Consider the following 21,595-nt stretch of genomic DNA (forward strand, 5'->3'; position numbering starts at 1 on the left):
CTGTGTAGAAAAAAATTGAATGTCATGTAAGGCTAACAGCAGGGATGTGGAAATAATATCTGTAGATATTAAAATGTAAGCCACCCTCGATTGTAAGCGATATGCAGATGCTTGTTATAACCGTTTGTTTTGTTGTGTAGCTCTTCCTACAACTTGTCCAAAGTACAACGGCCCTCACAGCTTGGCTTGTTTGGAAACAATATGGGGTTTGGTTGGATGTTTACCAGCAGGAAGTGAATATCCTGGCAAACGAACAAGTGCTGAAATATTTGCCTTGGAATCTCTCACATACAGGTAAAAAATTGTTGTATTTGTTGTGCAATTTTTATTTTCCTCGATGAACACCAAGATGCTGTTTTTGCGAGTAGAATCATATTGAACAGAGTTTTATGAGTTTTACAGAGGAATTGTTTGTTTGGTTTTAATTTTCTCAAAGACCATGGTAATTATGCGCTATTTCTGTCAAAAAGAAAACTGTTACTTGTGTGCATATTGATTGTAATGTTTTAATTGTCTGATTTGGGTAGTTAATACTACTTCTCTTACAATTTGTGATTTAACTTGCAAAAAAAGTAGTAATGTGTGTTTATTTTATGTGCTGTAATAGTAGATTAGCCAACAGTGTTTGATGCAGCCTATAAAGGGTAATAAGATGTTTTTGTTGTTGCTTTGTAGGGCAGTTTGGGGTCAGTTTGAAACCACCAAACTTGCAGCAGACGGTGGTTCTTCCTTGGAACAGAAAAAGTGCTTTGGAGTTGGTAAGTAGACAGGTCTTTTGTCTTTCACATGACCTCCTAATGCGGAATCAGTGTTTTATAATTTTCTGATACCACTAAAAGACAAATTTTGTTGGTGGGACCAGTCCAGAGGGCTCTAAAAACTAACCCCTTGTATTAGGCAAAAGAATAAGGTCCGATTTGGTCAAGAACAATATATAAATTGAGCAAATGCCATTTTTTAACCAATGCATGGTCAAATTATGACTTATGGTCAGTTCTATTAGGATTGTATAAAAACTTTTTTTATTTTTTTGAGTCTGTAACGAAACAACAAATTGTTAAACGCGGACCATTAGTGAAAAGCAGAAGCTTTTCATGTGGTACGCAAGTTTTTTGCCATACATAATTGAAATCAGATAAAGAATTGCAATTCAACTCACCCAAATGATCATCATTGGTTTAGGGGAGATTTGTGTCTTTGATATCTTTTAGAATTTCTAACCCTGCTGGTTTAAAAAATAAGCTAGCCTAGTCCAGAAGACTAGGCCAATAGCGTTGTCTGGCCATTTAAACAGGGTTTTGATGGAACACAATGGCCGATACAGTTGTCAGGTGGTACACGATCTGTATAAGGTTGAGAACCACAGTTTTATAATCAACAAAACATTAAGAATTTCAGGCTGGATTAGTTTTAGCACATTAATTAACTTGAGTTTTTGTATTACGTAGATGTTCCTGCTCAGTGTCCTGATTACTTTGGTCCTCTCGACGTTGACTGCATGAAAGCAATCTGGTCGAAAGTTGGTTGTATACCAGCGGGCGACAAATATCCTGACAAACTTTCAACAGCTGAGTTCAATGCTTGGAACATTCTATCTTATGTGTAAGATTTTTGTGAAATATCATTTTTAATGTGTCATCTGGCCTGAGATGAAAACTAATAACCTGCTGAAACTGCATACCATAAATATGTTTGGAAACCTTTCATTTATTTTTTTCATTTTCATTTTTAGACTTTTGCTTTGGTTACGTTCATTTCATACTTTCATCGATATTGAATTCTATTCTATTCATAGTTTACTTTTGTCTGGAATTTCAGCTCTGTCTAGTCTATAACTTTGTCTTTGTTGAATTGATTTGTTTATTTGCAGTGACTTGCTGAGTATTATGAACACAACTCGAATACAGGCAGATCTTGGTAACGGACCGAAACAACTTGACTGTTTCGGAACTGGTCAGTAACATTGTGTAGATGTGTTGAGGTTATGTTGCAAAATGCGTCCTGCTGCACTATTGTAATTGTTCATTACAAAAATTTGCATATTTCTTGATTATATTTAGACTGGCCCATATAGAACTGAAGTAGTTGTGTCAGTTTCTCATCTCTAACTATTTCTGTATGTAGCTTTACCAAACTGATGTTTAGCATATTGGTTCTCATGGTTTAGTGATAACTAACTCAAAAATAAAATTGCAGGCATTCGTATAATTCAGGAAAATTGTGTTAAAATAAATATATTTCCGATCAAAATGTTAGCTTTCGATTATCACTTCATATTTGAAGCCAAAAAAAAATGCTTGTTGAATATGCACTGGTGTAGAGTACAGGGGTGGCATTGACCTTTGTTTTGCAGCATAATCGCATCATTGTTCAGTTTTGCTGGTTTTTTGAAACATGTTTGCAAGTAAATATAAATGCTTTTAGTCATAGTATTGATTTAACAAAGATTGCTTGAAATGGTTTCGAAACAAACAGGCTTTTTGTTACGACATAAACACCAATTATAATGTTTTGATATTATTTTGCACAATAACCTCTCGCAGTCCACTGTTGTGTTGTAACTTGATGTCCTTGTTCTGTTAAGACGGTTAAGAATAAACAAAAGGATGGTCCACAATGTTTTCCAAATGTCCTAAAACAAGTCTGGAAGCACTATATTAGATGTTTTTGCAAAATGATCAAGTTCAGTGATCATCTTTTAGTATTTCTGTTTATAGCTTTGCCCACCGGATGTGCAGTATACAATGGTCCTCATACTCAACATTGTTTGGAGGTTGTTTGGGGATTAGTTGGATGTTCACCTGCGGGTAACAAGTTTCCTGGAAAGCTTTCAACTGCTGAAAAATCTACGTTATCTGCTCTAAAATACCCGTAAGCCTGTTTCTACCGGTTTTGTTTATAAATTTTGTAGGCATGTTTTAGTTGTTTGCAGTGTTTTTATTCTTAGCTCATTGCTAGATGCTAAATGCATTTTAGTGTAAACGTTGGCTAGCCAACCTTTTTTGTTACATTCCTCCCTTTGCCAGTTTTCGAACTATTCATTCCTCCCCATAAGACGAAAAGCAACAATAACATCCCTAATGTACATAAAAAATCAAAAATATTCTGTAACATTTCCAATGTAAATTTTTTTACAGTTTTTATGAAATTCCTCCCCTGAACTCATAAAATTCCTCCCTAGGGAGGAATTCCTCCCCGGTTGGGAACCACTGATTTAGGCAATATGTTTGGGAACTGTTTGCATTTTTTGAGAAGAGTGTGTATTTATGCATTCATATTATTTTTGTCTTGATAGGGACCTTTATGATGAAATGCTTAAAACGAAAACTGATTCTGACGCTGGCAACTTGATCCAGCAACAAAATTGCTTTGGAGCTGGTAAGACATGTGATGCCTTGTTTATTACATCTGCTCATCATTTGAAACTTTATTGCAGCACTTCCATCTACTTGTCCGTTATTCTTTGGTCCCCATACTATGGCTTGTTTAGAATCTGTTTGGGCTTCAGTTGGATGTTTACCTAATGGTACTGAGCATCCCCCAAAGCTTTCATCCACTGCTATTGCTGCTTTGAGCACTCTTACATACACGTTAGTATTGTTTGAAATATTTTGATTTACTATTGTTTAAATGCTTATTGTTTGTAGTTGACAGTAGGTGCAGTTCTTTTATTGACAATGATTTTTTTAAATTAAAAAGAACGACAGAAGAATAGTGTTTAATATTTCTAACTTATTAACATTTAAAGTGATTTGGAAGCGCATATGATGAGCATAAAAACTGATGCTGACACTGGAACAGATGCTGCTCAACTTAAATGCTTTGGAATAGGTGAATGATAACAAATGCATATAACATAAAATCTATCATATTGCGCTCTGCTGTTTTGTGCTTTAGCTTTACATGTGGATTGCCCGACCTATGGTGGACCACATACTCGGGATTGTTTGAAAGTTATCTGGAGCCTGGTGGGATGTTTACCAGCAGGAAACGATTATCCTGACAAGTTGTCCACGACTGAGTTTAATATTCTTGTTGCAATGGATTACAGGTGGGTAAATTGGTTTATTGATCTGTGTAGAAACATTAGGATATTATGAGACTATGGATTTTCAGTTGTTTATGGTCAGACTCCCAATGTTGAGATTGGGAATACTAAATGATATCCATTGCTGTTTTTTTGTCCAATTTCACTGTTCTGTGTTTAACACATTCAGGCGAGAAGGTATATAGCAGATTCTCACATTTGACTCTGTTTTTCTCTAGATCTGTTTATGCTGAAATGGACAAAATAAAAAGAGATGCGGATGGTGGTGATTTAATTCAACAACAGAACTGCTTCGGAATTGGTAAGTTCCTAATATTGTAAATTTAAAGTTAGTTGAGGTTAGCCACTTATTAAACACATTCTTGCAGCTCTACCGGCTGATTGCCCAACTTACAATGGCCCTCACTCTCTTGCCTGTTTGAAAACTGTTTGGGCTGCTGTTGGCTGTTTACCAGCGGGCAGTGAATATCCTGACAAGTTAACATCTGCAGAACAAGCAACATTAGCTGGGTTAACTTATCCGTAAGTACTGAGGATTTGTCTCTTACAGCCATTGCATAGGCCAAATTGACGAATACTGTATATGTTTATGCACTAGCAATATTGGAAATAAAATGTTTTTGTACCTTGGCTCATACGCAGTGTGATTTGATTTTGGAACAAACCACTTGATTTCATTGTTACAAAAGTGTGCCCTAAAATCAATGACTGTGAGTGTTGGTTTAATAACATGATTAAATAGTTTTTTCAATTTTTATCATGGCCATTACCCATTAGTCTGATCTGTTTTTAATATATTTAAACTTGTCAAAATAAATTGTTTGTAGCCTGGAGTTAAGCTGGTCACCAATGGGACAGAATCAAATCGTAAAACCAGATCATGTGAACAGTAATTTTTAGTATTGATGTATTAGCATTTATTTTCAACATTATAAAGTGACAAGCATTACAAAACAAGCACAAGTCCAAAAAAATGCTGCAAAATTGTTTTTGCCCCTTTTTATGGACAATTAAGATGAACATAAACATAAAGATGAACACAAATTCATAACTGGGATCAGCCCTGAAGCCTGGCGTACTGTGATTTTTATGGACAAGTTCTTGTTTGTAAAAATAATTGGTTCTTGGTAACAAAGTTTTGCCTGGTCATTGGGTTCCTGGTGTCAGCATTTCAAATTCAATATGTTGGACCTAGAAGTTCAATTATGTGTATGAAATGTATTTTAAGTGATTTGGAGGCAGCGATGACAAAAATCAAAACTGACGCAGACACTGGATCGGCTCCGGACCAGCTCAAGTGTTTTGGAAAAAGTAAACATTTTTTAGACACATGTGAATTTTTTATCAGTAGTATTTTGTATTTGGCATCTGTGGATATTTTGTTTGTTACTCTTATATGATAATACTCTTGCATCAGCATTCAAATGTCATACTTTGGGCTGGAATTATAATCCAAAATAAGTGTAAACAATGAGTAAGCTGCAGACAGTGCACACTGTTTTGACTTATAAGGTCTTATCAGTGCAGCTGGTGACAAGACATGCTTTTGACTGCGATTATTTTTGAAAATGCCTCAAAACTGCAAGTACAATGTGTGGTTTGACAATAAACATAGATGTGTGAACACTAGCTTTGTTTGTTCATTGGAAATTTGTTGAAAAAAATTCAAACTTTAAAGTGTTTATATTGTCACTGTACATATCAAATTATGTTGTTCTAAGTGATATCTTCCTTTATACAGGTTTACCCACTGATTGTCCAACATACTTTGGACCACATTCCGATTCATGTTTAAGGAAAATATGGGACTTGGTTGGTTGCTTGCCTTTAGGAACTAAGTTTCCTGACAAACTGTCTACTACAGCACGAGCAGTTCTTGCAGCAAAAGATTATGTGTGAGTAGACTGTATATTAGTGAGTCAGAGCCTCTGTGGGAAGCATTTTTGATGCTCAGTGCTCACTCAAGCAGTCGTTTGAATTAAGCCAAGCATTAGATAAAAAAGTTATTCTCAACTAAATTTAAAACTAAAGAATTACTGCGAAGCCTTTCCATGATGTGACTTGTTGGTTATTGCACAATTCTGAATTGATTTGCTTAATGGACAATACCGTATTTCACAAACTGATTCGTTAACATCACATCAGAATGTGTTTTCCTTTATTTTAATAATTAACATGTACAACAAATTGGTTGTGCAAGATAGTCTTGTGTTTTAAGGTTTGGGCGTGTCATATTGTTTCGCATCATATATGTCATGTAAGCCTTTGTGTGCTTGAAAATATTTTATGCAGTGGTGGGATTTAACCAGTTCGCACCAGTTCTATAGAACCTTCTCATGAAATTTTATGAGACCAGCAACCGGTTAGCATTACTGGTTACTGTCAATGAAATTTTTTTTGCATCTTACCTGATACACTGATTTTTAAGATCTGGCTGAACAGTGCTGAATTTTTTCATTTTCATTTTGGTTTATCTTTGCATAACTTTGCCAAGGCATATTTTTGGTATTTCATTCCTTATTTTTGAAAAGAGCTTATTGCAGTGCTCTTCAGCCTTTTTTCCCTTCTTACACCATTTACAATTTTCCAGCAACTTAGTATATGAATTTTTAATTGTGCAAAGGTGGTAAAAATCTGATGGTAATTAGTTGTTTGGTCAAGTGGAAATATTATTGTAATACAGAAAGTGGCCAAGTTTAGCATACAAAAGTGCCTTTATAATTCACATTATTGACATAACAATCCCAAACAGACTCAAACAGGTCTGTCTCACATAGATCGAAATGTGATGCCTTCGTGGTAGCATTTATAACAATTGTTACCTTAAGTACACTGGCCTATGCTGTATCCCCTCAATATGCCATCTTTTAGTTATATACCCCAGTTTTGATGCGTTATACAGTTGGGTATACAGTAAACCCAGTTGCAGTGTACTGGCTTAGAGAGACGCATAAGAGGTCTCCTTTTAATTCGTATCTGTATTACATGCAAAATATTATTTTTCAAACATAATGTACCGAACATACTTTTTTATTTTTTTCTAGCACACTGCACGCTGAGTTTGAAACAATTAAGACAGCTGCAGATGGTGGTGATCTGTTTCGACAGCAGGAATGCTTTGGATCTGGTAAACAGCTGATATATTTGCTACAAATACACAAAGAATGGCAATTATTTTACTTTTACAGCTTTGCCGGCTGATTGTCCAACATACAGTGGTCCACACTCCATGGCGTGTTTGAAAAGTGTTTGGGGAGCTGTTGGATGTTTACCAGAGGGCAGTGAATATCCTGATAAATTGTCATCTGCTGAAGTATCCACTTTAGTCATTTTAACATATCCGTAAGAGTTTTATTTTAAACAATTGAAATTAGTTTTGTATACAATTAATTATGTGCATTTTGGCAGGGATTTGGAATCAACATTTCAGACCATTAAAACTGATGCTGACAGTGGGACTGCCTCAGAGCAACTGAAGTGTTTTGGAATAGGTACTGGTTGTGTGTAATATAGGAGTGGGATAGGGTGTTTGTCAAGTAGCCTTGTTGCTGTAGGTCAGGGATATTGTAGGGGGCAAATTTACCCTAATTGAGCAATTTTGAAATTCTTGGGGGAATGGAAATGTAATCAAATTATTTAACACGCTGGATTTTGGGGTATATTTTATTTTTCTGCAGCACAGGTTTCACAAAACTTTTTTCATAGCCGGCCAAAAAAACATTAAAAATTACATACAATAGCATACAAGCCCTAAGCAGGGTTTTTTAAACGTGTCCATGAAGAGCTTTTGTGGTACTAGCATTATCTCAAGAGCCCAGTACAGTGGTTCCCAACCGGGGAAGAATTTTATGAGTTCAGGGGAGGAATTTCATAAAAACTGCAAAAAAATAAAATTACATTGAAAATGTTACAGAATATTTTTGTATATACATTATTATGTCCATTATAATTTGGACCTGGTTCACATTTGGTAAAGGATTCTGAAATGGACATCCCTAATTATTAGGTCTATTTCAAAATGCTTTAATTTTTAATGTTATATTTGTTTTTCTTCTGATGGGGAGGAATGAATAGTTCGAAAATGGGCGAAGGGAGGAATGTAACAAAAAAGGTTGGGAACCACTGGCTTAGTACAATCTGCTACAAGCCACACTTATAATAAGAATCACATTATGCTAGGCCCATTGAAGGCATTGTACCAAATCAAGCTATCTACACAACCAGCCGAGGTATAGTCTGCTGTCGCGGTTTTAAATCCAACCACAGGCCAGAATTTTCTAGCTTGTGCCTTGCTATGTGGGAATGCTTTGGGGGGCAGCTTAATTTAATATGACTCATTTGATAGGCCTGGTGCATTGCAATGTATTGTACATGTATTTTTGCTGCGCTAGTTTTGTATTTTTTGTTGCAGCTATGCCTACTGGCTGTCCCACATACAATGGACCTCACACTATGGCTTGCTTGAAAGTTGTTTGGGATCTGGTTGGTTGTTTGCCTGCAGGAGATGAATTTCCTGACAAACTTACATCTACCGAAATTACTGCATTGAATGCCCTCACATATAGGTGGGGCAAATTGTGTATTAGTTGATATGCCTAGAGAAAAGAATTGTGCAAAAGTTTATTCCTACTATGCAAAGACAGACAAAATTTCACTACAAGATCAAAAAACAGTTTTAATTGTATGATTAACCACTTTCTTAATCCTTAAGGAATGTTATATACCTGTATTTCAATACATCTGGTTTTAAATTAATTTATCTTTTGTGCAAGAAACTTTAATAGCATTCCTACAATCCATGAGTTTAAAATGTAAACCCTGACCTTACTCATGCAGACAGCATAACAGCAGAGCTTCTTCAGCATTCAGTTGGTGTTTTGTTTAGCAAAGATAAAATAAACATTTCTGGACAAAGAATATTTGTTGATATGTGCCAGTATTCTAAAAAATTCAGCCGCTGCAACATTTCATACTTCCTGTCCAGTGTAGCATTATTGTGAGGTTTAAACATTTACGAATAAGTGAATTACAAATTCATAAATCCATTCTGGCTGCAAACACCATTTAAAACAGTGTTAACTTTAGATAAAATAGCCCAGACCTCAGAACAGGACTTCTTCATTACAAAACCTTTACAGTGTTATTTTCATTATATAAGCTGTTGCTGCAGGTCTTAATATCAACTACTTGTGTCTAGTTCTTTTTTTTTCTTTGTTTATCGTGCACTGTACTACGTACACTGTACTCAGTGTTATGAACCCTGCTGAAGGCAACCTCGACGGTACAAAACGACGGTACAAAATTACAATTGCCAGAATAGCTCTAAGTTGCAATTTTTGTTACTTTTAAACCAATGCTGAAAGATAAAATTTGCTTAAGATTTCTTTACTGTATTGCTATATTGTGAGTGAATCTGTTTGTTTTCAGACAATTGTTGGCGCACATGACAGCGATTAAAACTGACGCTGACGCGGGAATTGACGTAAAACAGGCTGATTGTTTCGGTTCAGGTCAGTACACGGGAGTCTGTGGCGAAAATGAACCAGTAGACAATTTTATACCAACCCTTTTCTTGTAGCTCTTCCGGCGGATTGTCCAACATTCAGAGGTCCACATACAATTGATTGCTTGAAATTTGTTTGGAACGATGTCGGTTGTTTGCCAGAGGGTGATGAATACCCGGATAAGATATCTCCTTCGAGGCAGGCTTATTTGTCTGTTCTCAACTATACGTAAGAGTTTTCGTATCTGAAAAGCTACGAAACACTTTTGCAAGACTTTGTGTTTCATTCACAGTGCTTTGTATGCTACAATGAGTGATATAAGATCTCTGGCGGACACAGACACAACTGCACAACAAAAATGTTTTGGACTTAGTAAGTTTTATGCTTTCATCAAGCAGTAACTAAAATTGGTTACTATAACTGCTGAAACTGTTTACCTTTTAGAATAGAGGTAATACTGTATATCAGGTTTTGTCAACCTTTTAGGCGACACATACTAATTTACTCGTTATTTCCATGTGGTAAATGACTTTGCGTGCCAACATTTTTGTCGGTAATGGTGGTTTGTGTCTGCTGATATCAATAGTAAGGAGAAAGCAGAGCGACATGCACTTTGGCTGGATTGTAAGACAAAACTAACAAAAACTGAAAACAAGCAGTGTAACAGGTTAAGTTAGTACTTCAATAAAAACATGCCAATCGGTTGGCATGCTTTGGTAAATCACCTTGTGTGCCAGGGGTTGACGACCCCTGCTGTATATTAAGCTTTATTTGGAACTACAAGTGACTGCAAATCCAAAATTATGTCTACTGTTTCCATGATTCCATGTTTTGCCAAAAAAAGTTTTATCAGATTGTCTAGCACCAAATTTACATGCAGATGACTATTTGAGTTTAATCCTAGACACGCATATGTTGTGATGAGTTTATATCCTATGCCTGACAGCAGCAACCTATGTTTCTGCTTTTAATATGTTTGTTTTGTTGCGAAGCTCTTCCTACAACTTGTCCAAAGTACAACGGCCCTCACAGCTTGGCTTGTTTGGAAACAATATGGGATTTGGTTGGATGTTTACCAGCAGGAAGTGAATATCCTGGCAAACGGACAAGTGCTGAAATATTTGCCTTGGAATCTCTCACATACAGGTAAGAAATACTTTTTAAATACCAATGTACAACTTTTGGTTCTCATCCTGGGGTCCGTAAAGCATTTTCAGGGGGTGTGCTGCAACTTCTTAGTTTGCACAAACAGTATTGATAAAAAAATATAAAATACCCAAACCGATTTTTTCGACTTTTAACGAAGTTCTTGTTTACTGATTTTGAGTCAGAAACATTTTTTTTTTCAAATGCTGTGTTAATTTTGCTTTTATGTATTCCTGTTTAATCAACTGTTCCGTGATTGTATTCTTAAAATGATTCATAAACTGTTAATAATTAGCTTGATGGCATGAATAGTTTAGTTATTTGTCGGCTTTTGAACATAAAGAAGATTCTGTGTGATTGCATCAATTTTTCTAAACTATTTTATTTGTGAAAAATCAGAATTCCAAACTAATGGTAGTCTTCAATGCCATCAACTTGCAAGAATGCAGTTTTGTTATGGGGGTAAATGGACTTGTCTGTGATAATAAATTAGCCAACAGTGCTTGATGCAGCCTATAAAAGGTAATGAGATGTTTTTGTTGTTGCTTTGTAGGGCGGTTTGGGGTCAGTTTGAAACCACCAAACTTGCAGCAGACGGTGGTTCTTCCTTGGAACAGAAAAAGTGCTACGGAGTTGGTAAGTAGACAGGTCTTTTGTCTTTCACATAACTTGCAATCTGAACTACTATTTGACACTATCAGTAGCAAGGTTTTGTCTAATGCAGTTGTTCTCAAAGTGCACACTAGCAACCACATTGGTGTGTTTGTAATCATGGGTAGGGACCAGAGGGAATGGAATGAGAGTAGGGCATGAGAATTGCTGGTTTATTATGCAACTAAAACTTAAATTATAAATGTTCTTATTACCCTCAAACAAATAATGTAAGGAGAAAAATTTATATTGGTTAGTCGGGAAAGGCAGACGTTGGTGAGACCTAAAAACTAACCACTCATGTTATGTAATGATTTGTTCCAGAACAATGAATAAAATGAGAAAATGCCATGTTTAAACCAATGCATGGTCAAATTATGACTTGTGGCCAGTTCTATTAAGATTGCATGAAAAAAATTTTTTTTCAAAATCATGATCTTTGTGTCTATAACGAAACAACAATTGTTAAACACGGACCACTAGTGGAAAGCAGAAGCTTTTCATGTAGTACGCAAGTTTTTTGCCATACTTAATTGAAGTCAGATCAAGAATTGCAATTCAACTCACCCAAATGATCATCGTTGGTTTAGGGGAGATTTGTGTCTTTGATATCTTTTATAATTTCTAACCCTGCTGGTTTAAAAAACAAGCTAGCCTAGTCCAGAAGATCAGGTCAACCATTTAAACAGGGTTTAGGTAGAACACAATGGCCGATACAGTTGTCAGGTGGTACATGATCTGTATAAGGTTGAGAACTACAGTTTTATTATTAACAAAACATTAAGAATTTCAGACTGGATTAGTTTTAGCACATTAATTAACTTGAGTTTTTGTATTACGTAGATGTTCCTGCTCAGTGTCCTGATTACTTTGGTCCTCTCGACGTTGACTGCATGAAAGCAATCTGGTCCAAAGTTGGTTGTATACCAGCGGGTGACAAATATCCTGACAAACTTTCAACAGCTCAGTTCAATACTTGGAACATCTTATCTTATGTGTAAGATTATTGTAAAATATTTTTTGATGTACATCTAATGTACATTATTGTAAAAAAAAAATTTAAAAGTTTCATCTGGCCTGAGATGAAAACTAATAACCTGCTGAAACTGCATACCATAAATATGTTTGGAAACCTTTCATTTATTTTTTTCATTTTTAGACTTTTGCTTTAGCTACGTTCATTTCATACTTTCATCGATATTGAATTCTATTCTATTCATAGTTTACTTTTGTCTGGAATTTTAGCTCTGTCTAGTCTATAACTTTGTCTTTGTTGAATTGATTTATTTATTTGCAGTGACTTGCTGAGTATAATGAATACAACACGAATACAGGCAGATCTTGGTAACGGACTGAAACAACTTGACTGCTTTGGAACTGGTGGGTAACATTGTGTAGATGTGTTGAGGTTATGTTGCAAAATGAAAGGAATGGTGCACAACGTTTTTCAATGGGCCCATGTCCTAAAACAAGTCTGGAAGCACTATATTAGATGCTTTTGCAAAATGATCAAGTTCAGTGATCATCTTTTATTATTTCTGTTTATAGCTTTGCCCACCGGATGTGCAGTATACAATGGTCCTCATACTCAACATTGCTTGGAGGTTGTTTGGGGAGTAGTTGGATGTTCACCTGCGGGTAACAAGTTTCCTGGAAAGCTTTCAACTGCTGAAAAGTCTGCTCTGTCTGCTCTTAAATACCCGTAAGCCAATATATTTAGTACTGACCTAGTTGTTTATAGATTTTTTGGTCCTGTCCTAGTTGTTTGCAATGTTGTAATACCCTGAAACTGCTTGTTAGTGTAAAGGAAAGGTGGGCGACCTTTATTCATGTGCAAGTAATGATATTGCGGACTCAAGCCACAACGATGCTCGTGCAATCATATAAGAGTTGCCAAACTCAACTTGAAGTATTTCTACAATGTGAACATGAACAATATCAAGTACACTTCAGTAAAACTTTACCTTTAGGCAGGTTTACTTAGACTACTAACAGTCATGCCCAACACACTGTAATTCACAACAAAATCCCAGGCAAGCACACACAATAATTTTGTCTTCGTACTTAACAATGTTCTTGGTAATAACTATTTGCATTTAGTTTAAAAACTCTTCGTTGTTAAAGCGTTAGATCACATTGATTGCATCCGGCCAGTGAAGAATAACAAAATTTTTTATGCAGTCATGGACTGGATACATAAAGCTGTTGGAATGCAGCCATGAGCCGCTCAAAAGCTTTATATATGGCTGCCGGCCGTTGGTTGCCCACCCTTGGTATAAAGCATATGTCATTGTTTGATTCCATTTAATAAATGAATTTGAAGCATTTTAAAATTTTCAACGGCATACCCTGTGTTTACAAAACCTGTTTTTTTTTCAAAAGGGACCTTTATGATGAAATGCTTAAAACAAAAACCGATTCTGACGCCGGCAACTTGATCCAGCAACAAAATTGCTTTGGAGCTGGTAAGACATTTTGTATTCCAAATATTTTATCAGTTCATTATTGCAAATTTCATTGCAGCACTTCCAACCGCTTGTCCGTTATTCTTTGGTCCCCATACTATGGCTTGTTTAGAGTCAGTTTGGGGTTCAGTTGGATGTTTACCTAATGGTACTGAGCATCCTCCAAAGCTTACATCCACTGCTATTGCTGCTTTGAGCACTCTTACATACACGTTAGTATTGTTTTAAGTAACTTGAATTGTTGGTTCATTTTGTAATGTTCATTATTCGTATTTTTTGCAGTTGGTACATTTTTTTGAATTAAAAAAAATAACTTAAGCATTTGCTTTAATATTATGAAAGCATGGAGCTGACACATGATAAGCTGCTGACAGTGTACACTGTTTCGACCTATAAGGTCTCTTTAGTGCAGCTGGTGCCAAGAGGTTGCCCATATAAGCTAATTTACGACACTTGGTTTAATGTTTTTTTCAAAATGTTTCAAGTGATTTGGAAGCCCATATGATGAGCATAAAATCTGATGCTGACACTGGAACAGATGCTGCACAACTTAAATGCTTTGGAATAGGTAAATAATCCTGAAATGCACATGACAGTAGAATCTACTAGTGTTAATGTTTTTCTGTGCTGTTTTTCTCCAGCGTTACCCACCGATTGTCCTACCTATGATGGACCACATACTGCAGATTGTTTGAAAGTTATATGGGGTTTGGTTGGATGTTTACCAGCAGGAAATGATTATCCTGACAAGCTTACCACAGCTGAATTTAGTACACTTGCTGCAATGGACTACAGGTGGATAGATTGATTTTTTGATGTGTCTGCATTTATTGGAATATAATGTGACTAAAACCTGAGTTGATTTGAGTTGATTTCGCTTGGTGAAAGAAAACATAGAATAGCACTAAAACAATCACCAAGCTGTAAATAACTGCGCAACATAAAAATGTTATGGAGCGCAAAAAGTGTCTGGCACAATTGGTGGATGATGTCAAAACGTGCTGCAGCTGCATCGTAACTTCAGCTATAATGTGACCAGAAACAATGCGGTTTGGTCAGTTTTTTTTTTGCATGTTAAATTTCCAAGTTTGAATGGAGACGGACTATCAGTTAACAGCGGACACTCTCATACACTGATCAATAAATCTTTCTGAAAACATAAGCCAGGCCCACCAAAAGTGTTTATGTCAACAACCAATCTGTTGTGACACATGCAACTCTTCACATAAAGCCTTTGTATGTAAATATTTTTATCATAACCCTCTGCTCTTGTGCATTTTCGCTTGTGGGCTCACAATATGTCATTCATTGCTCTGAAGAAGTTCTACCTTTGTTATAGGCCAATGGTCAGCAAAGAAAAGTTTAAAAAAACAACAACTAGTAGTTTGTTTAGCATTACACCATGTCAAATTTGTTAAATAACTGTTACATTTTAGCAACACAAGGGTTTAATAGCAGCTTATGACATGTTGCTGAAATTTTCTGTAGATCTGTTTATGCTGAAATGGAGAAAACTAAAGCAGATGCAGATGGTGGTGATTTAATTCAACAACAAAACTGCTTTGGAATAGGTAAGTCGTTAATATACAGCTAAAACTTGTATTGGGTAACCACTAACTGTATTTATCATTGCAGCATTACCTACTGACTGTCCAACATACAATGGTCCTCATTCTATTGCCTGTTTGAAGAGTGTTTGGGGCACAGTTGGATGTTTACCAGCTGGTGATGAATATCCTGATAAATTAACATCTGCGGAACAAGCAACATTAGCTGGGTTAACTTATCCGTAAGTACTGTGTCTTAAACTCAAAAGAGCTGTTGCTATGCCTGCACGAATGAATAAGTTTTTTAGTATGATCACTAACCCATTAGTCTGTTCTGTGTATATATATTTTAACTTGTCACGGTAAGTTCTTGGTTGCTTTGAGTTAACCTGGTTGCCAATATGACAGAATCATGTTTTGGTAAATCAACCAAGAAGTCCAGCTCTACAGCATTAGTTTTTGTATCATGTAAACAGTGGTGCTGCTTTTACAACATGATAATTGTCTTTCATTATCATCTGAGTTCTGTAAGGATTAAGGCTGCTTCAGACATGGTTGCCAATCTGGCAATGAATTCTTGACTTTTTGTCTGTAGTGGGAAAATGAAATCTTTTAAAAGTAATTAGAATGGGTCTGATTTTAGTTATGACATAGTTTGAAAGATGGTGTAGTACCTTAGTAGGCAGAAAAGACATGTTTGACACTTTAAATTTGTAAAGATTTGGTTTCATCTGAATTGAAACGAATTTTTTGACCGAAACCCAATCTTATTAATATTGTTGATCGGTGTGAATAAACTCAACAAACCAAAAATTCGGTGCATCTCTAGTAAAAACATGTCATTTGATCAGCATTTTTAGTCTTGATGTATTACCATGTGTTTTCAACACTATAAAGTAAAGTAAAATGAGCGCATAACAAGCTTCACAATAAAAGTACAACTTCACAGATTGCTTGTATATGATCCTGCACCTTGTTTTAAGAATGAGTTATTGTTTGTAAAAAAAAATTCTTGGTAACATGGCTTAGGCTGGTTATTGGGTTACTGGTTCCAGCATTTCAATTCTCCATTTGTTAACCTGCAAATTTGCTATTTGTGTTTAAAGCGCTTTGGAGGCAGCGATGACAACAATAAAAACTGATGCTGATGCTGGATCAGGTCCGGACCAACTCAAGTGTTTTGGAAAAAGTAAATATTTTTGTAATCACAACTTGAAATTTCATTCAGTAGTACTGCTTATATTTGGCATCTAGTAGGATGTGAATACTATGCAGTTTGTAATTTTTAACATACTGTGGTCTGGAATCATATTAAAAAATGATACAGTGCATACTGTTTCAACCTATAAGGTATGTGTAGTTAAGCAGCAAGCATTAAAGAACACAACATTTAGTCTGCAGTTTAATACCTGATAGGTTTACATGTACAAAAGTGTGGAGCTAATACATCGTAAGCTGCAGACACTGTACACTGTTTCGACCTATGAAATCTCATCAATGGAGCTGGTGACGAGAAATCGCCCATATGAGCTAATATAGCTTTTTTGGCCATTCTAGTGTTGTTATTGTCCGGTTGTGACATCAAACTAGTTGATAGGGATGCGCCGAGCCGAGCCAGAACCCGAGTACTCGGTACCGAGCATCGCTGTTTTTGATGCTCGGTGCTCGGCCGAGCAGTTGCGCAAACTGACCAGAGCATTAAATTTGCATATTCATGCCCTGCTAACATAAGTAACTAGTGTTCGAAAGGGTGTCTATGAACAAAAACAAATGATTTTTCAAATGTATTAGATTGTGGAAAAACGTGTACTTCTGAGGCCTGTAACAGCTTAATACACCGCTGGTGACGTAAGAGGCCTTGTAGAGCTAAAACGTAGAAAGGGGATTTTTTGTGACGTCATAATGCACCGAGCGTGCTCGGCCGAGCATTAGCGTGAGATGCTCGGTGCTCGACCAAACAGAACATTTGCAATTTTGGCACATCCCTGCTAGTTGATTTGGCTTTTGAGCTTGTTCCCAACAAACTGGATTGCTGTATGGTACTTACAACAATTCCTACAGCCATCTCTTGTCAGCAGCTGTACTAATTAGACCTTATAAGTTGAATCATTGTACACTGTGTGCAGCTGATAACTTACTCTTTTCGAAAACTTATTACATACCGAAGTGTTATGTAATGGCACTGTGCATATGAAATTATGTTGTTTCAAGTGATATCTTCCTTCATGCAGGTTTACCCACTGATTGCCCAACATACTTTGGACCACATTCTGATGCATGTTTGAAGAAAATATGGAATCTGGTTGGTTGTTTGCCATCAGGAACCAAATTCCCTGACAAACTGACTACTACAGCACGAGCAGCTCTTGCGGCAAAAGATTATGTGTGAGTAGATTGTGTATGTCAAAGTTATTTGATTGTGTAAGCATTCTACTAGGTTCAGGTTTTGTAAACAAAAAATGTCAGCATATATTCAATATTCTGATGTAATACTCGTAATTGAAACTTAAAGCTGAAATCACCCAGTCCGTTGCTTGCTAGATGAAGACTAAAAAGCCTTATAGCAATAGATGTAAGTTCAGAAAAAACAACTTAGTCGTTCACCCTTTGGTTTTAAAGATATATCTTTAAAATTCGCATTGGTTTTTAATTAAATCTGAAATGTTGAGAATAAGTTTGGTTAACTTTGCCAAAGCACATTTTTTTCACTATTTTAAAGTAGAGCTTAGAGCTGATGTAGCTGATGTGTACATGGAAGATAAAGAGAGCTGAAATAGAATTTTTATATTTCATGTGTAAATACAATTTATTGCCCTAACCACTAATGTACCAACTTACATTATTCTCTTAGAACGCTATACGCCGAGTTTGAGGCAATTAAGACAGATGCAGATGGTGGTGATCTGTTTCGACAGCAGGAATGTTTTGGATCTGGTAAACAGTTTAAGAATTGGTCACAAATATACAAAGAAAACATATTAATCGTATTGCTTTTACAGCATTGCCGGCTGATTGTCCAGTATATAGTGGTCCTCACACAATCGCGTGTTTGAAAAGTGTTTGGGGAGCTGTTGGATGTTTACCAGAGGGCACTGGATATCCTGATAAATTGTCATCTTCTGAAGTTGCCGTTTTGGTTGTTTTGATTTACCCGTAAGTAAATCGTTTTCTACATTTTTTAACATTTGAAATCATATGACATTTACAACAACTTGTGGTTTCTCAGGGATTTGGAATCAACATTTCAGACCATTAAAACTGATGCTGACAGTGGGACTGCCTCCGAGCAACTGAAGTGTTTTGGAATAGGTACTGGTTGTGTGTAATATAGAAGTGGGATAGGGTGTTTGTCAATTAGTCTTGTTGTTTTAGGTCTGGGATTTTGTAGGGGGTGAATATTAAATAGTTCACTTGAAATCCCAACTACATTGTACCAGATGAACTCATTACTCTGATCAGCCCTTAAATCTTCAAGCTAACCAGGCATAATAGCACATTCATAATATGAAACACATTGTGCTGGGCCTATTAAATGTGTTATACCAAATCCAGCTGTCTACCCAACTAAGTGGAAAAGAGTGCCAATCGTTGGTATAGGCTCCTTTTGTGGGTTCAAATTCTACCACAAGCTAGATTTTTCTAGCCTATGCCTTGTCATTAGGATGGGCCGAGCCGAGAAGGGAAATCTATGAACAAAAACGAATGATTTTTCAATTGTATTAGATGGTGGAACACTGCTTACTTTATGGGCATATGCAGCTTAATAAAACAACGCCGGTGACATAAGAGACCTTGTAGAGCTAAAACGTAGAAAGGAGATTTTTTGTGACGTCATAATGCTTGAAAGATTGGTCTGATACAGTATAACACCTTCAATGGGCCTGGTGTACTACAATACTTTATACCTGTATTATTTGTTACACCGCTTTCACATGTTTATTTTGCAGCTATGCCTACTGGCTGTCCAACATACAATGGACCTCACACTATGGCTTGCTTGAAAGTTGTTTGGGATCTGGTTGGTTGTTTGCCTGCAGGAGATGAATTTCCTGACAAACTTACATCTACCGAAATTACTGCATTGAATACCCTCACATACAGGTGCGTGGTGAGAAGTGAAATCAAATACCCTTTCTTTGACTTGCTTCTAACACGTTAATTTATTTACTTGGAAATTGATGCTGTAACCTGAAACATGCCTTGGTTTGCACCAGCTTTCACATTTTTACTTGTGACATAATATTTATTGTACTTTATTAATTCAGCACTAGTTACCTATACTACAACATAATTGAAATCTTTGTTTTTTTAGACAATTGTTCGCTCACATGACAGCAATTAAAACTGATGCGGACTCAGGAAATGATATTAAGCAAGCGGATTGTTTCGGCTCAGGTAAGTACACAACCTGTGTGGCTAAAGACAAATTGTGCAGCTGTAACCAACTTATTTGTTGTAGCTCTTCCGGCGGATTGTCCATTGTTTCGAGGCCCACATACTGGCGATTGCATGAAATACATTTGGAACGATGTCGGTTGTTTACCAGAAGGCGATGAATATCCAGATAAGCTCACTGCTACCAGAAAAGCTTTTTTGTCAGGTCTCAACTATACGTAAGTGTTTCTGTATTGCGAAGCTGCAGTACATAATTGCTTGTAACCTTGTTTTTTTGTTTTATGTACATTACAGTGCTTTGTATGACACAATGAGTGATATAAGAACTCTGGCAGATACAGACCCAGCTGCACAACTTAAATGTTATGGACTTAGTAAGTTTTTGTATTTTATTCAAACACCAAATTAAATTGATTGTAAAATTAGCTAAAATTGTTTACCTGTTGAAATAAATAGATGCAGCTTAAATTCTACACCAGTGCATTATTTATTTAACTTCACCATGAATACAATTCCAGAAGCATCCTTTCTGTGTCTACTGATTCCACTTGATCACAAAATTGGCTTTGTGATAAACTGTTGACAACTTTACATGCATATTTTATAAACTTTCATTTTTGTTCCACGAGCAATTATAAACAACTTATCCGTCGTTTGGATGTCTGATTAAGGGCAATGACACACTACCCAACATTATACACTGTCATGTTCTGTTTTCATGGGTCAGCTAAAAAGTGGAACTATCTATTAAACGTTACTCAACATCAGCAGGCTTTTACTGTGATCAGCAACAAACCTTTCCGTTTACCAGGAATCAATCTTATTCAAATAGAATAAAAACAGCCGAAATTATTCATTTACAGACTAAACAAATATATGTTACACACAAATATTTTATCACAAAAAAGGGCTTTGTAACTTTACATGTGTATGAATATAGTGTTGTTGAAACTTTCATTTTTGTTTCACCGGCAATTATAAATAACTCATCGGTCGTTTCGACATCTAATTCAGGGTGTCTTCTTTGCAGTAATATCACACTATCTAACAGAATCATTAACTTGAGTTTATTCCACTTAGTAAAAGCACATATAGCGTCACAATGGCACTTAAACAATCACCGAGCGGGAGATAGCTGCTCAACCTTGAAACGTTATGGAGCGCAAAATAGTGAATGGCACAATTGGTGGATCATAACAAAAGCGCTGCAGCTATTTTGTACTATGAAGCAAATAATAATACCACACTGGTTTACATGTAGATAAAGTGGTTAACTTTTGGATACAATGATGCTTTTTAATAAAATGTTCATCTTGTTGTACAGCTCTGCCAACAACCTGTCCGAAGTACAACGGCCCTCACAGCTTGGCTTGTTTGGAAACAATATGGGGTTTGGTTGGATGTTTGCCAGCAGGAAGTGAATATCCTGGCAAACGGACAAGTGCTGAAATATTTGCCTTGGAATCTCTCACATACAGGTGAAAAACCTTCTCCGTTTTTCACATGTAGAACAAGTTTGTTTTGATTTATTTTTTCTTGATTTGAGAAAGGCATGAACGCAGTACGATCATAATAATTATGCCATCAAGATGCCTGTTTTATTGCACGTTTCGTAATATCTTAAACAAGGGAGTATATTAACCAAAATTACTTAATACAATCTTAGATATTTTGGTTGTTGTGTTGTAGAGCGGTTTGGGGTCAGTTTGAAACCACCAAACTTGCAGCAGACGGTGGTTCTTCCTTGGAACAGAAAAAATGCTATGGAGTTGGTAAGTAGACAGGTTTTTGTCTTTCACATAACTTGTGACCTTCCTGAATCACTATGTCACATTATTA

At 36.2% G+C, this 21,595-nt stretch overlaps 1 protein-coding gene across 1 annotated transcript in view; it reads left to right on the top strand.

Moving 5' to 3' along the window:
- LOC145213302 (uncharacterized) overlaps positions 1-21,595 on the top strand; it is a 70,629-nt gene that overhangs the window by 46,032 nt on the left and 3,002 nt on the right. The window contains exons 64-105 of the mRNA XM_080081529.1: positions 141-294; positions 676-758; positions 1,449-1,602; positions 1,871-1,953; positions 2,718-2,871; positions 3,296-3,378; positions 3,437-3,590; positions 3,749-3,831; positions 3,898-4,051; positions 4,267-4,349; positions 4,417-4,570; positions 5,277-5,359; positions 5,790-5,943; positions 7,093-7,175; positions 7,237-7,390; positions 7,457-7,539; positions 8,460-8,613; positions 9,476-9,558; positions 9,627-9,780; positions 9,845-9,924; positions 10,545-10,698; positions 11,252-11,334; positions 12,193-12,346; positions 12,647-12,729; positions 12,898-13,051; positions 13,732-13,814; positions 13,873-14,026; positions 14,300-14,382; positions 14,456-14,609; positions 15,303-15,385; positions 15,450-15,603; positions 16,468-16,550; positions 17,593-17,746; positions 18,213-18,295; positions 18,361-18,514; positions 18,588-18,670; positions 19,309-19,462; positions 19,674-19,756; positions 19,821-19,974; positions 20,051-20,130; positions 21,081-21,234; positions 21,446-21,528. Coding sequence (XP_079937655.1) covers positions 141-294; positions 676-758; positions 1,449-1,602; positions 1,871-1,953; positions 2,718-2,871; positions 3,296-3,378; positions 3,437-3,590; positions 3,749-3,831; positions 3,898-4,051; positions 4,267-4,349; positions 4,417-4,570; positions 5,277-5,359; positions 5,790-5,943; positions 7,093-7,175; positions 7,237-7,390; positions 7,457-7,539; positions 8,460-8,613; positions 9,476-9,558; positions 9,627-9,780; positions 9,845-9,924; positions 10,545-10,698; positions 11,252-11,334; positions 12,193-12,346; positions 12,647-12,729; positions 12,898-13,051; positions 13,732-13,814; positions 13,873-14,026; positions 14,300-14,382; positions 14,456-14,609; positions 15,303-15,385; positions 15,450-15,603; positions 16,468-16,550; positions 17,593-17,746; positions 18,213-18,295; positions 18,361-18,514; positions 18,588-18,670; positions 19,309-19,462; positions 19,674-19,756; positions 19,821-19,974; positions 20,051-20,130; positions 21,081-21,234; positions 21,446-21,528 — 4,971 coding nt within the window. The remainder of the gene's footprint in view (positions 1-140; positions 295-675; positions 759-1,448; positions 1,603-1,870; positions 1,954-2,717; positions 2,872-3,295; positions 3,379-3,436; positions 3,591-3,748; positions 3,832-3,897; positions 4,052-4,266; positions 4,350-4,416; positions 4,571-5,276; positions 5,360-5,789; positions 5,944-7,092; positions 7,176-7,236; positions 7,391-7,456; positions 7,540-8,459; positions 8,614-9,475; positions 9,559-9,626; positions 9,781-9,844; positions 9,925-10,544; positions 10,699-11,251; positions 11,335-12,192; positions 12,347-12,646; positions 12,730-12,897; positions 13,052-13,731; positions 13,815-13,872; positions 14,027-14,299; positions 14,383-14,455; positions 14,610-15,302; positions 15,386-15,449; positions 15,604-16,467; positions 16,551-17,592; positions 17,747-18,212; positions 18,296-18,360; positions 18,515-18,587; positions 18,671-19,308; positions 19,463-19,673; positions 19,757-19,820; positions 19,975-20,050; positions 20,131-21,080; positions 21,235-21,445; positions 21,529-21,595) is intronic.

Source organism: Phallusia mammillata, chromosome 2, assembly GCF_965637545.1.
Source record: "Phallusia mammillata chromosome 2, kaPhaMamm4.hap1.1, whole genome shotgun sequence".
Lineage (NCBI taxonomy): Eukaryota > Metazoa > Chordata > Ascidiacea > Phlebobranchia > Ascidiidae > Phallusia > Phallusia mammillata.